At 41.1% G+C, this 16,062-nt stretch overlaps 1 protein-coding gene across 4 annotated transcripts in view; it reads left to right on the forward strand.

The window, feature by feature from the left end:
- Nucleotides 1-16,062, forward strand: part of hdac4 (histone deacetylase 4) — a 92,715-nt gene that overhangs the window by 36,318 nt on the left and 40,335 nt on the right. For 3 of the 4 annotated variants that reach the window (XM_028433782.1, XM_028433781.1, XM_028433783.1), the window contains 2 exons: nt 277-339; nt 15,809-16,006. In XM_028433782.1, the coding sequence (XP_028289583.1) occupies nt 277-339; nt 15,809-16,006 (261 nt within the window). Of the gene's footprint in view, nt 1-276; nt 340-9,854; nt 10,122-15,808; nt 16,007-16,062 lie in introns of those variants that run through there. The other variant, XM_028433784.1, reaches the window with a different exon arrangement.

Genomic DNA, 16,062 nt, shown 5'->3' on the forward strand with positions numbered 1-16,062 from the left:
TTGGATCTGTAATTTGTAAGCACATACAGAAGTCACATTAGTAACCAACAAAGCCTGCAGTCTGAAAATCTTTTCAGGAGTTTTTACAGTTCACTTTTTCTTCTATTTTCCTTCAGATTTAATTTCATTAGCATCCTAATTCAAGTGTAAATATTCACTAGAATGTAGGTTAGCCAATTTAGATGCAATGAATCCTATTTAACTTAATTCAGTTGAAGACATCTGGCTACTATTGTTGGCATATTTCTCATCACAACCTTTTCCACTCTCTGACAGGTGGCTTGACCGGCAAAGATCAGCCTCTGGAGCTTCTCAAACCAACTGCGCACAACCATTTTGGTAGGTCTTGTTGTATTTGTGTGTCTATGTGTGTAATTTGCATTTCAGGCTTTCTGTTATAAATGACACTATTTAAGTATCATGATAACAGACTAGCTAAAAGTAGCTGAATTATGCTTGGCACAAAAGTTAATTTGATGAAAAATGTAAATATGTATTTATTCATAGCAATCAGAAGATCACTCACTGAGAGTGGAGTGATTGGTCATGTCTGTGGGTTTTCTCATGTGTGATTACAGAAGATCAGTGCTGGGGATTTGGTGATATCACTGTGGCCTTTGCTGGCTAATATATGGCTTAAGATTACCTCTGTCTCCCTGTTTATTCATGAAGGAACTTATTATTTAGTCCCCAAGCATGTAATAATGTCCACCAGCTGACGTCGGAGTCGTTTTTAGTTCATGACAATGTGTTATTCAGAGACCGACTCCGAGATTTCGAGTTTGCTCCAATATGTCAGCGCACATGCATTTACGTGTAGGTGCATGTGAGACGGACACATTTTGTTTGAACTTCATGTTCGTGTTGACAACAGCGTGGGATGATCACGCCACATCAGCACGTTATCAGCCCACAAGCGGTATGTTTGTCCCATGTGGCACGAGGAAATGCTGATGCAGCCGTGATGTCACACATATGGGTGCCAAAATCTGGACCCATGGTCTGTTAATAGCCTGTTTCATTGCCCTGCAGCAGTGACACGTGAAATGGCAAAATAATAAGACACATCTATACTAGTACGGCAAAGCTTTTAGGCGTTTTAGATGTTAGACTCTCATTCCTGGTGCACCGTCTGTTCTGCTGTGTCTGATGCATGCATGCTCAGATGTGCAGTCACACAGAGAAAGAACAATCTTCAGTGACAAGAAGAACTAGTAGTCTTGCAGTAGATGTTGGCAGGCACAGAGCACTCATCCCGAAGCAGACCAGTACCTGCCAGTACTCAAAAAACTGTGTGCAAAGACAAATTGCATTGTTTTAGAATTAAACAGTAGTCAAGTTAAATATTTATTATCGTCTACAACAGTCTGTTACTGGTTTGAACTTGTAAGACACCTGTGTTTGACTATGGTTATTTTAACTGTCTAAAAGAGAGAGGGAGTGAGAAGCAGAAAGAATGTAGATGTGTGGGTGACTGCATGTACTGAGGAGAAGTAAATCTGAACTTTATTTGGTAAAGTACAGTGATTCTCTGGTTGTCTGCTAGGAGCAACAAGCAGAGATGGACCTCTGACAGCTGTCTCATGTGAATAAGGAGTTAACACACTTTCAGTGTGCATGTTTTTTTGTTTTTTGCATGGGTTTATACAAAAAGAAAATCAAGAACACGCCTCACAGGACCAGTTCTCTTCTAGTTACTGTTGTGTGGCTGTGTTTTTGAATGGATGTTGGAAATAGAGAAATGCGTACTGCAGGTTTTTTTTTCTCTTTAAATAAAGCAGCAGTGGAAAAACCACGGTCTTAAAGTAGTTTCTTGCCTTTAACTCCCACTTTAAATGGTTTTAAATGTCAATATCATTAAGAAACTTGTATCAGTAATTCATACCTACCGGACAAATTGCATTGCACATTTTAAGGTGTTAAAAGCTGGAAACCTTTGGACAAATAGTTTGACATCTTGATGCACCACTTGTTACAGTGTACTTTCATTGTCAATTTGTTGGATTGAAAAGCTGAATAAATTCATTTAAAAAATGCAGAGTTTGTTCCAGCCCTAAGAATAGGCCTAACAAAATGTGTAAATGCCTGCCAAAAAAAGGACAACAGCAATTTACTGGAATGAGTATTGTACAATGCTCTATTAACACATTCATAAGATGTGTTAGAATTAATTAACTGGCATGAGCAACCGTGACACTTCCTCTGTGTGTTTTTTGTTCTACTGTATGCCGTGAAGTCCACTTCAAAACAAACCCCAACAGCAGCAGCTGCACTCGCTGCTGGTAACCTTAAAGCCTGTCTGTAATTGTGCATTTTTTCTAAAGTTTGCTTTGAAGAGTTAAATGAGTGTCAATCAGTGAATCATTAATGCAAGAGAAGTATAAAAATGACACACAGAGAAGGATGATGAGGAAGACAGAAACAGATTTGAGTGCATATTAATCAGGATGACTAAATTGTGCACAGGAGGAGGTACTGTAAGATGAACAGAAGTCAGCACCTTTCAGAGTCACTTCCACCCTTGGATGTGAATGTAGGATTGAGCATCTGTTTGTACCTGTGAATGCATGTGTGAGATTAGGAGAAGGAGTGAAAACACGCACAGACTAAACAAACATCTATTAATGAGCCTGTGCACGCTTGTGTGTGTGTGTTTTGCTGTGTTTTTGCATCGCATGTCTGTCCATCCATTCTGTGATATAGGCTAAACTAAGCTTTTTTTTTTCTCTACAAGCCAAAACAGCTTTCTCCCACTCTGCACAAATTAGCAGCAGCCCACGCTCCACTCACACATAACTGTCAGAGCACAGACGCTGCAGGGAGTGAGGAGGAGGGAGGGGAAGGTGAGAGAAGTGATGAGGAAGGAGGAGGAGAGAGGAAGACAAATTGAGAGAAGAGGATGGAAAAATAGAAGAGTAGAGTGGGAGAAGGAGCAGAAGTGACAGATAATTTAGACCAGAAGTGGTTTTTGTATCTTACAGAAGGCCTTGGTTATGGCTGCTTTCATCAGTGCCTGCCTGGCGCACACTGTGGTAATCTGCAAGAAACGTGACAGATTTTTTTTTTTTAGTTTTTTAGACTTAAAGCTTTGTGCACATATCCGTTTTTCTGTCTTGCACAGTCCTGATATTAAAGCTTAGCAGACTGAAAGGCGGCAAGCAAGTCAACAAGAGGATGAAGAGCTGTTCACGCAGGAAGTGGCAGACCTGTTGGCCAGCTCCTGTCATCATGGATGAACAGCTTATCTTATCTTTATTTAGAGTTGTCAATAATCTATGAGCACTTAAGCACCTGAGAGCCGGTTTGACGGAGAACAGGATAGAATAAATGCAATGAATTTAGGCTGGTAGAGGGGAGATGTTAAAAGAGAGAGAAACAGGAGGAGCATGGCAATTTGAGGAGAAGAGGGTCTGGACAAGTGGAAAAAAGAGGGATGAGGAAAGGCACATTATGCAAATATTAGCAGCTTCATTACCATTTCAAAACTGTGGAAAAGGAAATCATAAAAAGTGGAGGGAAATATTTTTTTGGACGACACAGAATACTCTGCATCTTCATTTCTCTGCACACAGACTCGCAAATTTACAAAGCTTTTCATCATTGTGTGGATGTCTGTGGTCATATTGTACCTATCCTCTATGCTGTATAAATGTAGGAAATGAGATGTAATACAAGAAGTGCAGTTAAAAAGGGGAGAGAATTAGTCCTGAAAAGCCAGAGATGAAGAGCGAGGTGTGTTCCAGAGGACACCCCTTCTGTAGGTCACTGTGACCAGACACTTGTCTCTCAGCCAGACCCCTGCTGCCTCCCACCCCTGCTCATTGGAACACAAGAGTTTTGTGTGTCTGTGCGTGACTGAATGCTTGACCTCAATCCTGACGTTGTTGCTTTTACTATGACCCCACAGGTTTTTGGGTTTCACCTGCGTAGCATCTTTTTTCTTCTTCTCTGTATGTAGCCTGCCACCATGTTGGTTATTACAGCACTAAATAATGAGGAAAGCAAGAGAAATAGTTTCTATGGTGAGCCAAATTTTAACTCACTGCCAGCAATAATTTCACTTGTCCACCACTGACGCCACTACATTTTTACTCCTACATGCACAATCCACACCTGCCTAAATCACTGCCATACCTAATAGAGAACCACCTGTTATTATATACACATGATCACCAGGGAGCCCACATGGCTCTCAGGCTCTGGTCCCAGCTCCCCAGATGGGCCCTGGGAGCTACCTACCATCTCTCCCCCTTCCTAACCTTCACTCCCTGACCTGGCATGGAGTCCCTTGCTTTGTGCCAGTTTGTTGTAGGCAAGGGTTGGTAGGCAGCTGCTGTCTTACTGCTAAGCTACGATCACTTTTATATACACAAATACACACATGCTAACAACCATGTCAATGCCCAAGAGATGTTTTTTTTTAATGGTTCTGTTGAACTTCTGATGAACTGAAATATAATCCCCCACACTTTGCTTCATCTTGTCTCCTTGATTCGTTTTTTTCCATTATTTCCTTTGCACAGAACAGCTTCAGAATAATTTACTTGTATTTGATTTTCTGAAAAAGGATATTAGGAAGTCCAGAAAGTATAGGTTTTAGGCGGCATGCTAAAACAAACCTGACACTGTCAAAGAGCATGAGGCAAAGTTAAATTTGATCCTGGTTGAAAGATTGGAGTTATACAGGGAATATAAGAGTGTACCAGTGTCTAATTATATTTACAGACATTGCCTGAGGTTGTGGCCTTCATGTCGACCCCGTTAAAGAGACACACACATACTACGCACACTTTAGTCTAAGAATCTATGGCAGAGTGCTTAGAGCCAGACTTGTTTTTGTCTTCCAGCAGAACAGGCAATGCCTTAACCTACTTTGTCTGCATAAGTGCCATTATCCTGACAGCAGGTTCACAGAGAAAGAGAGTATGTGTGGATGTCATGGAGGGAGGAAAATTTCACTATACCTCCATGTTATAAATTTTGCATACGGCATGGTGTGTTTTGCTGTTTTGGCTGCATGGCTTTCTTGGCTTTTGATGATCTTGTGGACGTCTGGACAGGGAGGCTGTGTGCGAATACAAAATACACTTTAAGATCTGAGGAGGAGATCAACTGTAGTGATGGTGATGAAATGTGTTATAAAAACTAAGATACTATGAAAAAACATCTGATCCTCTAGGAAAAATGTATATGAAAGACTACAAAAGTAGCAACTGACAGAACTGACAAACATGCTCTAGACAAAAAACATGAATTATTCCATGCTATGCATCTTTCTCTGTCTCTCTGTAAGGTCCATGCTGGGATAGCTCATACCAATACCACATAATTGATTCTTTAGATCCTTCAAAGTTTAGTTTTCCTACAGTGTATTCATTTAGTGGGTTTCTCTTTATATACTGATAAACAAATGAATATTATGTACATGTGACTCTAGGTTTTGCTTTTGCTTTGGCCTTTGACTTCCTGCTAAATTCAGTTGTTAATGCAGAGAGGTGTGTTTGTGTTTGTGTTGTAAAGCCTTTTAAAAGCCTGAGCAGAACCATATGAATCTAGAAGGGTCCTCAGGAAGCTATATATTATAGATGACCACTCCAAGGTCCAGACCTCAGCTTGTTCACTTGCAGGGGTTTTACTAGGATCAGACCAGGACACCATCACAATCAGAGAGGCTAGCCTTCCTTAGTGCAGGAAGGGGAGTTAATTTCAGACAAGCCCACAGTATAATGGCCTCAGCATGGCTCTCTGTGATAGACTGTGTATTACCACAGACTCGTTTAACAGAAGAATTAGACCATGATATAGTAAGAATGTCGTTCAATGCAGAAGACACAGGATAAATGCTAAAATACTTCACCATATTGACAAATCTGCAACCGGACTGCCATTTTTTTCTCTTTGTGTTTTATTGATGCCATCCCTAAAGCTGTTTACATTACAGATGCTCAAATTGGACAGGTTGCTACATTGCGCACTCTGTCCATAAAGATGTTAGAGGACGGGGGCAATTCTATGACCCGCGTGATTTTAGGCTGTGAGGTGAGCTGACATCTTCTATAAGTTCATTTTAGCATCGCTGTCAGCTAATGGCTCTCTGTCTGCCGCAAGCTTGGTGCAGACGGGGAAGGCATTACCAGTGAGATGGAAGGAGAGTGTGTAAAATATGAATGAATGGGTGCTCCCCACTCTCCCTCTTCGTCTGGTTTTGAAGACGGTGTTTTAAAGGCTTTGGCTTTTGAAGTCTTTTTTTAGAAATGCTAGAATATTGTTAGAAACTTTATTATTACTTAGACCTAGCAATAAATCCACTAACATATTTTTCTTAGTCTCTCGCTCTCTTCCCATAGCTTTGTAACAATGCCAAGAATGTCTGTTGATCAAAAATGTGTAGTATTTGTTTGGCTATTTATATAAAAGCAGATGTTTAATCTGTGTTTTTTGACTTAATGTTAATCATTTTCTTTTGCAGTTTAGGTTACAGAGCTAGTCTTAGTTGATGAAAATATCTCTCTTTGAAGTGCTTACAAGCACTAAGGTTAAGCAACTTGTGTTATGTATGAACTTGCGTCAAAGAGATCATAAGCCAAAATTGTTTGGAAACACTGCAAAATGATTGGTGTGCATGCTGCATATTAGTGTTGACTGATATTATTATTATTATTATTGTCTCAATGTAAACATGCACATTACAAATCATTACAACTCACAACTCTAAACTGTCTATAGCCCAGTGTGACAACAGCTTGGTTATAATATAGCCTCCCTGCAGTTCATTGTCATCCAGCCAAACCTGTTTGTGTGCACTACAAACTACAGCAACTCAGGTTTAAAGCTACATTATTGATTTCTGTCACCCTTTTTTGTGTGTCAATATTAAGCACAATACAAGCAACTGCTTCAGTTTAAACGTGTTGGCTAAGTAATAGGAATGTTGGCATACGAGTGGGAGAAAGCACACAATTCTGGCATAAAATACACTGCAGCAATGCTCTGTGTAGAAATTAAATTAGCACTTGAGAAGAACACTAAAAATGATGCCTTCACATATTTTTAGGCGGCTAATTACAAATTAGAAATCATTTTACCTAAGTCTGAGTATTTTTTTGGTGACAAGAAAAAAGTGTAACTATATAAAATGTTAATCATTGATTTGAATAGGTGTCTGCATGTTGAGATTCCCCAAGATGCCAGTCAATGGGATGGGGAGGCAGAGAGGCAGAGATTGAGAGGGGGGCTGGGTGTGGTGGTGGGGTGGTGGGATGGTGGGGGCTTGGGTGTGTATTATAAATAACCCAAATCAATAATAAACGACACAGTATCTCACATATTTGGAGTCGGGTCTGGGGCTCTCTGGGGAGATGGATGAAAAAAGCAACCCTCGTGCCTGCCTCCTACCATCCCCCTGTCACTGTAAAGAGGAGGGGGGGGGAGAAAGAAGGTACAACAATAAGAGTTGCTGTCTTTTCTCCCTCCTGAGTATGAACAGGCTTGTGGTTATGGTTGGAATGCATGTCGTGTGTGTGTGTGTGTGTGTGCACACGTGCATTCTTATGTGTGTACATTACGAGTCGGACGCCATCCATTACTTATTCATCAGTCCTGTCTGCCTGGTTGCCACACTGTGTATTTCAGCATGCCTTGCAATCATTATGCCACATGCATTATTTAAGGCACACATGCACACTGACTGAAGCAGATAGCTGCACAAGCTATTTATCTCAGATACACTCACTTATCGCCCATTCTGGTTCTCTCTCAGGCTATTGCAAGTAACTACAAATGCTCTCTTTCAGATGCATTCATTGTCTACATTTGGAAAGATCTCTAGGTTTTATACTCATTCAGTGCTGATAAGCACAGGTGTCATTTGGTTCTGCGCAAATAACTGTTATTGTCTGTGCATGTACTAATTTTTCTTGTTGTTACATGCGTGAATTTTAGACCATCGTCTGGGCCAGAGAGAGTCGCATTGATGCAATTTGTTGTACTTGCAGCGTACAAATGACCTGTAATTGGCCTTAAAAAGTGCCAAAAAATGTTATCCCAAATGTCCACATGTGCCTCATTTTATTTTGAAGTAGTCTCACCTCAAACCATTGGATTTACACTGGAAAGTTCTTGAGGTGTTCTGCTCAGTTCCATGCTCTAGTCACTTCCCATACTGAGGGTGATCCTCCCTGTTCTAAAAATGAATAGGTGTTTGTGTGCGTGCGTGCGTGTGTGACTTCAGTTGTGGTTTGGGATCAGTAGCATTAGCTGTTATCAGTGTCATGGCTGCATGAAGCTTAGCTAAGCCTTTGACGTCAGCGCCGCACAACAAGCTGATAACGCAGACCTTTATCGCAGCCAGGTGTGTAGGTGTGTTGTCTGATCAAACAAAACTTGGCTTCCTGGATTCTATGCTGAACTTTTAAAAATAGCTCCTGCAAACACAGACAGAATCAGACCACTGCAAGCACCCCTGTACCCACAAACATCCATATACTGTATGTAAAATCAGAAGATATGACTGCTGCAAAGATGTGATAAGATTTGTAATGCTGGGCTCAGACCAATCAAATAATTGACTTTTTCATACTCTATGTGAAAGTATCACACACCGATTAAAAGTACAGATGTTTTCACTTCTCTTGACTTCTCAAAACTACTATACTAAAAAACTGTGTGTCCCGAGACTTGATTGACATCTTCTGACAGGTTTTGTAATACCTAATTAGGGATTTGTATAGAAATCAACTAGCTAACACTTGAAGACGTGACTAGAGATGCATGCCCTAAACAAAGGAGGAGCAGGAAGAGCTCGGAGGAACAATGAAAACATCTTCAAGCAATAAGTCTAGTTGCCTTGCTTTAAGATCTTGAATGACAGATGTCATTGACATAGCCCTAAAGAAAAGCCTGCATTTCTGGTCAGAGGGAGAAACACACCTACTTTAAAACTTGTATATGACATTGTATGTGACACTGACTACCCTGGAGGCTCAGTTGCCTCAGACTTTATGCTGTGGTCCCTCTGTTATATTTAGACATTACATAAACTTTTGCATCTCATGTCTTTTTAATATCAAATCTGCATGATGTACGTCCGGTGCCGCCCCCGGATTGTCATTAGCAGACTGCCTCCACTCAATAAGTGAGTCCTTCTGCCACTCTAATTGCTCCTCATTATCATCTCATCCAAAACTCAGCACTAATCAACAACTCACTTTTCAGATATACATATATATAACTCTGTAACTCTGTCACTACTAGGATCCAGCTTCACATTCTTTGTTTTTTTATTTACTAAGAATATCTTAGCTTCTATTTATTGTCAGTACATTAACATCTTGAAGACCGAGGCCTAACTGTAAGCACATTTTTCTGTGTGTAATGGGCTGACAGATGTCTGTGACGTGCTTCAGTAGTTGGAAAGTGTTCCACTAAGTCTGTGCCACATCAGTCAGCTTCCACTTCCAACACGTCTGTGCTGTTGTGCTCCAGGTGAGTAGGATGATTACACATCTAGAAGAAGCCAGGGATGTGTTTCTGTTCTACAAGTAACACGCAACAGAAGTGTTGGTAAATGCCGTACAACATCAATCTCCGTTCAATAAAAATGCAGACGTGCATAAAGACACAGTTTGTCTAGTCACATAAGAATGTGGTTAGAGTCTGACGCAGTCTGCCTCACTGTTGGTCGGTGAGTTAAGAGGGAGAGAGGGAGAGAGAGCAATGCTCATAAAATGCTCAACATGCCTGAGACTGCCCTCTGATGTCACCGAGAGAGCGAAAGGGGGAGCGAGTGAAAGAGAGAGAGAGAGTGGGAGGGGACCAGAGGAACGGAGGGAGGGAGGGACAGAGCGTAGCAGCTGGAGGGCAGAGCACAACACGTCAGTGAGAGAAGCAGAGAGAAGACACAGAGTGGGAGACGGAGTGTGGGAAACACACACAGGGAGAGAGATCTCTTCTCACTGCCAGTCCAGATTGGTCTGCTGTATATTCGCTCTGCAGTGGACTTTACAGTTCTGTTCAGAGTCACACTTTTTGGCTGCAGACACACTTTGTCCCTCCTTGCTCCATAAAAAACAAACACTCACACACAAACGTGCAACAACCGGACAGCACGGCTCAACTGATGGGTAAGAGCTCTTGTTGTTATGCAAGGATTACAGTTAAAATAGTATGTAGGGAAGTTCTGTGTCTTTCTGCTGTAGTTTAGTTGTTGTGCTTTCTCTGTATGTAAATATTATTTTATTGTAAAAGTCTGCTTTCTGTCTATTTAGTGCTCATTAGTTCTGTAGGTGATCACAAGGCATGCATGTGGTGCATTTGTTTTGCCTATATGCTACTGTGTGTGTGCATGTTCATTTGCTGTGTGTGGGTGTGCGGCTCTGAGTAGTGACAGTGTTTATTGAATGGTACTGATATATGGAGGCTCGCTCAGCAACACTCAGCGAAGCCTTTAACTGAATGAAGCAGATGGCAGTGGCTGCGTCTATCCCCTCCACACAGTCTATTGTGTGTGTTTATGTTTCCGTGTGTGCAGGGATATATGGAAGCGTTTGCGTGTTAGAACACAGTGTGACTGAGAATTATATCTTGGTATGTTTACGCAGGGAAAAAAAAGAACTACATACAGATTTGTTATGTCATCAAAAATCTGCTCTTGTGATGAGTAAAAGTTAAAAAGATTAAGATTGCATTACCAGCCCTTGAGAATCATTGAACAATTAAGTGTTTAGTTTGCTTATTTGTCCTTCTGTATGGTGTCTGTGTGACCATGTGACTCTGTTTTGGATCATGTGTGCTGTCTGTGTTGCAGTTGGCTTCATATATGACAGTTAAAATCAGAGTGTTGTAACAGAAAAGTGCCAGTAAAGGTTCTTTTAATAGTCTAGACCTAAATAATTCACTTAAGCAGTTGATGTTTGATAGTTCAATCCTCTGAAGTCAATTACTGAGAACGTTGACAAGCTGTCTTGAGAGGACGAAAGTGGCGGTGGCACGCACTGTAACAAACCCCCTCGCTCCAGGGACACGCAATAATACATATACCTCAACACTCATAGACGCACACACCCATCCCATATTTGACAGTAAAGCTTTAATGCACATGCAGGCCGTTTGTTGATTTACTTGCCAACCATCATTGGTCCACCCTCCACCTTGAGCCCCACCCCTCCTCCCCCGTCTAAACCAACCACTGGCCACAGTCCCAGCAGTCACCATGGTGTTTGCCTCCCTCCTCTGTGAGCACCTGTGTCTGTATGGCTCACTGCAGGGTGACATTATGTCAGCCATTACTACTCATTTCTTAATCTGCAAGGGTTATGGTGATGTCACCGCTTTTTGGTATCTTTTTATTATTATTTTATAACTGTGTTGACATATGCTAAGCATATTTACATTAGGAATGAATGCTTACAAACTGCAGGTAAACATACATGTGTTGTTTTTCTAGATGTCCAGTTGGGCGAGGAACTCCTTTTGGGAATTCTAGTCTATAAATAACCTTGTCTATGTGATCTATAATCTTGGTCTGATCTTTGTTGAAGGGGATGAGAGGAAAAAGGGAGGGACGGAGTTCAGTCAGATTCGCATCACTCTGCCTATACACCGTAAATCTCACAACTCAGTGGGATTTTCACAAAGTAAACACAATTTCCTGCCTGGAAATCAACTGTTTATCTTACTTCCGTTCTTCATATCTGTAATGGTTTGGTAGCTGCTGGCTCTGCTGGGTCATGGGAAAACCCTGTTGTCATACATAGTTTGAATGGTTTTATGATGTAAGGAATGCATACATATTCACGTGGATATAAACTCTGCATGAGGCTGGAGTGCTTTCTGAAGTGCTCCCCTGTGCCGGCAGCAGGAATGTTTGCATTATCACGTCCCAGCCCTGTCAGGGTGAGTCAGCTCGAGCAACCACCTCTTCTTTTTCGTTTGGCTCGGCACCACAACCTCCCTGCCACATTCACAGACAGCCATTCATGTAAGCAGGGCTAATTACTTCACAGGTGGCTGCCCCCCTGCTGGGTACTGTATGTCACCCCCCTGTTTGTCTGCTGCCATTGACGAAGCTTTGTTTACTACAAACATGCTTCTGAGGATTGTTATTCTGAGAGCTGCCATTGTTTTGTCATGCTCCAACTGTAACAGTGATCCCGTAGAGCCATGGCAGCTTGACCATGAACTGTCAGTGACACTATGTTTCCAGTGTGCTATCAATTCCCATGTTATGGTTCATATATACGTTGTCGTATTGATACATGAATACATCAAAGTTACCATAAAGTTGTTGTATGTGTGTCTTGTGTAGATAACACCGCGGTCTGCAGCCAGTAATAGCTTTCACTGCAGTCTTAATGTGCCAGCCACTGTGGTTATCTCTGTGAGTATCTGGTCAAAGCAGTGATTACACCACCTGTGTTTCTTTCTTTCTTTCTTTCTTTTACTTGTTCTCTCTTTCTTTGCTGCCTGCCTGCACTTGTAGCCCCTCAGTTTGTGGATAAGTGGATGTAATTAGTTTTTTTTTTCTCCCCTTCTCTTGCTTTAGCCTTTGGGCCAGCCATTGATCGCTGGTCCATAAGTGACTAGTCATGTTAACATAATAAAACAACATAAAACATATACAGCCATTTAGGTTTTGAAAATATTGAATCCTCTCCAATGAGGAACTCTAGACACTTAGTTATTGTTGCCTTCTCACACACACAGCTGACATACAACTTCCCTAAGGGCATGACGTGCACATGTTGCACATAAAAACACAGTATGACACAGTACTAAACAAAATACAGTGTTTATGTGGACACATAATACGTTTTGGAGTTTTGGTTTGATATAGATGCAGTTTTTTTCCCTACTTTGCTAACTTTATACAGGAATCAAAACAATTGCTTGAATGTGGGTAGTGGCGCATTTTAAATGGAATCAGCAGGCTTCTTTGCAAATAATCAAGTCTCAGCTATAGCTCACTAATTTCTGCTAATTTCTGTTAATATGTTTGTACACCAAAATGAATGTGTATTTCACATGACATGAAATAGTTAAACAATAAATCTGCATCTTTCAATTCATCCATGAGCCAACAAAGCATTACCTCCGTGTTGGCCTGTTTTCACTTGCTCTACATTTCTTCCCCCCTAGTTTTTCTGTTCTTTGTGTTTTGCTTCTGTTTTCTTTTGTTTCTTTTTTTATTTTCAATGGAATGGACCCACAACATTGAGTTCAATCAGCAGCATTGAGTCCTGCCCTGGTAATATTTAGGGTTGCACAGAAGAAGGTATTTTTTCATTTGTGAAGGAGGTCTTCCTATGGTGACCTATGGTCAAAATACACCTGAAGTCTGAATGGTATGCAAATGCTATTAGAACAAATTCCTTTTTGTGACTAAGATTTCAAACAGCTGCCAAATTTACAAAGTTCATGATCATTTTCGTATGTCACTGATTGAATAACTGTGAATATAGTTAATGCTAGTCGTTAGCACTTGTTTAACATTGAAGCGGTTTAATCAACATCCATATGTTAGAAATGACATAAGTTGTGTTGTGATTGCTTCGTGTCATTTTCCTTTTCTCAAGATTTCACGGACTGTCTTTGTGTCATGTGTTAAATTATGTGAAATTGTCAAAGCAAAGCTGAAAACTGAAAAATGAAAAAAGGTGAGTAAAAGTTTGAGAACAGTGCAGAAGCCATATTCAGGAGGAAATAGGGATGGCATTTCTGTCATTCACCTAAGGCGTTATGGGAGAATAATACACAACACAAGTTTTAATTGATGCTTCATGCATGTGTGTCACTCTGACACTAAAATAGCTGGCACTTGGACCCCTCTGTGTGAAGTAGCACTGTCTTTGAAATGTCCGGCTGGCATGGCAGAGGGCAAACAAAGGTTTTGTTTGTTTGACCCTCAATGTTTACTGCTTATTAAATATGTGTGCAAACAGTTGACAGGTGTATGTGGGAATTGCACGTGGGAGTTGTGAGCCTGAAAGTTCACCATAGTTCACTGTTGAATGGCTTTGTTGTGATGCCACGCGTGACTGGCACTGACTATTCACAGTGACAATGACAAGCCGTGGCATCTTCTAATGAGGCTCCACTTCTATTGGCTTTTTAATGTGGAAATGAAAAACATACAAATTTGTAGGTCAGAGATCCAGGAATCACTTAACACGCACATGTACACACCACCTCTCTCCCTTGCTCTCTTCTGAGCTGTCACAATTGCTTGTAAAATCGCATTCTCTCAAGAACTCTTAAATCTTTACATAAAACCTCCACCCTTAATTAAATCTAAGCTTAGCTCTTTTATCTTTTTCCATCCTAATGTCCACCTCTCAAACAAGTCCTTACAAGTATAGCGGTTATAACCAAACACATATGCGCTAGAGAAGCACCAGCATGTCTGGCCTGGCCACACCCTTTCTTCTCTCCCTGCTGTCCCATTTGGTGGTGTCAAGTTTCCTTCTGCACTGAAAACCTGCCTGGTACCAAATATGTCATTGGCTATCTCAGCAAGTAACTGCAACTTCATCGCCACCTCATTGGTCACTGGGGATCCCAGTGCACCTAGGATAGGCTGAGGATGCGTTGCACTGGTTTCGGGGTATTGATCCTCTGGCAGAGGTCCTTGCATGGTGCAAGGAGGATCTCCATAGAGCAGATATTGATCATAAAAGACTAAATGATACACTTGAGGGTTGGACCTTGAAGTCAAGAATTAATGTGTTTATTTGCTCTAAGATTAGTTCTATTACTATCACCCTTATAAAACGTTCACACACCCAAACATATCAAGCCCAGTTGTGTCAATAACAGTTTTTTTGAAAAGTTAAGCTACAAGTATTTAGAATGAACATAGTAGCGTGCTGACTGTGTTTGATCACAGCAACCCTGCATGTCAAGCTATAAAGTTGGCACTGAATGTATGGTGTTTCCTGCCATTACCACTGTTTGGGGTTAAGCTGTTGTGCTGTTAGCTTGTAGTGAAGAAATAATCTGATTGCACTAGTACCCTAGTTGTTGCACGCCAACCATGTTGGGGGATATTGCCTCATTTTTTCCCCTCTTACTGTTCACAATCAGTGGACAGTAATACATTCCTGTATTACTTGACTGGATTACTGATATAAAGCAGATTAAATGTTGCAGATTGAAAAAAAAACATAAGGATTGTAACACAAACAGATATTTATATGCTGATTTAACTGTTAATATCTAACCTCTGGATTTAAATACAGCTGTATTGATTGCTTGCGTACACCTCCAGCTCTTTTTGTACAGTAATCAAAATTTACACAGACGTTTATTTGAAATGCAAACACACACGCAACTGTGCATGTTAGTAGATCCCTGCTGAAAAACTGATGTTGTTGGGGATTGTTGTTTTATTTTCTTTCTCTCTCACCCGCTGATGTTTGTATGGATTTATGTAAACAGTGTATTTGGGAGGCTTCCTACACACTTTTCTCCCACAACAGCTCAGACCGATGATCTCTGGCTTTCTAAATCCCAGACACATTTTCTGTTTTTGGTGTTTTTGCTAAGGCTCTTATCTAGTGTGTACAACTGTATAACAGATTTAAGCCCTCAGTGCGCCAACATTACAGGCAGCATGAAGTGTGAAAGCCAAGTGCAACTGTCAATGTCCTTAGTGCGTGGAGTGCAGATGTAACAAGTGTTCGTTTGCCTGAATGACATCATAAGAATATTTTTTTGGGCACTGTTAAAACATAATAAACACGTGAATGTGTGTTTTCTGATGGTTTAACTATAAACAGATTATTTAAAAGAATATGACATGGATTTTTTTCAGTGGATGTGAGCACAGCAGTGCTGCCTACGCAGGTGCCCCCCACCACCACAGCCATCCTTCCCATGGACCTGCGCGTAGTGGACCACCCTCACCACCACCACCAGCAGCCCCCCTTTGGCCTGGTACCCCAACCCCACCCTATACCGGCCACCCCCACAGCTTGTCCAACATCCGAGAGCGACCGTGGACCGGTCATTAGTAAGTAGACACAATAGTTTGTCTGATTTGTCATATATAGACTGTTGTTTAGAAAC

The sequence above is a fragment of the Parambassis ranga genome, chromosome 21 (assembly GCF_900634625.1).
Source record: "Parambassis ranga chromosome 21, fParRan2.1, whole genome shotgun sequence".
NCBI lineage: Eukaryota > Metazoa > Chordata > Actinopteri > Ambassidae > Parambassis > Parambassis ranga.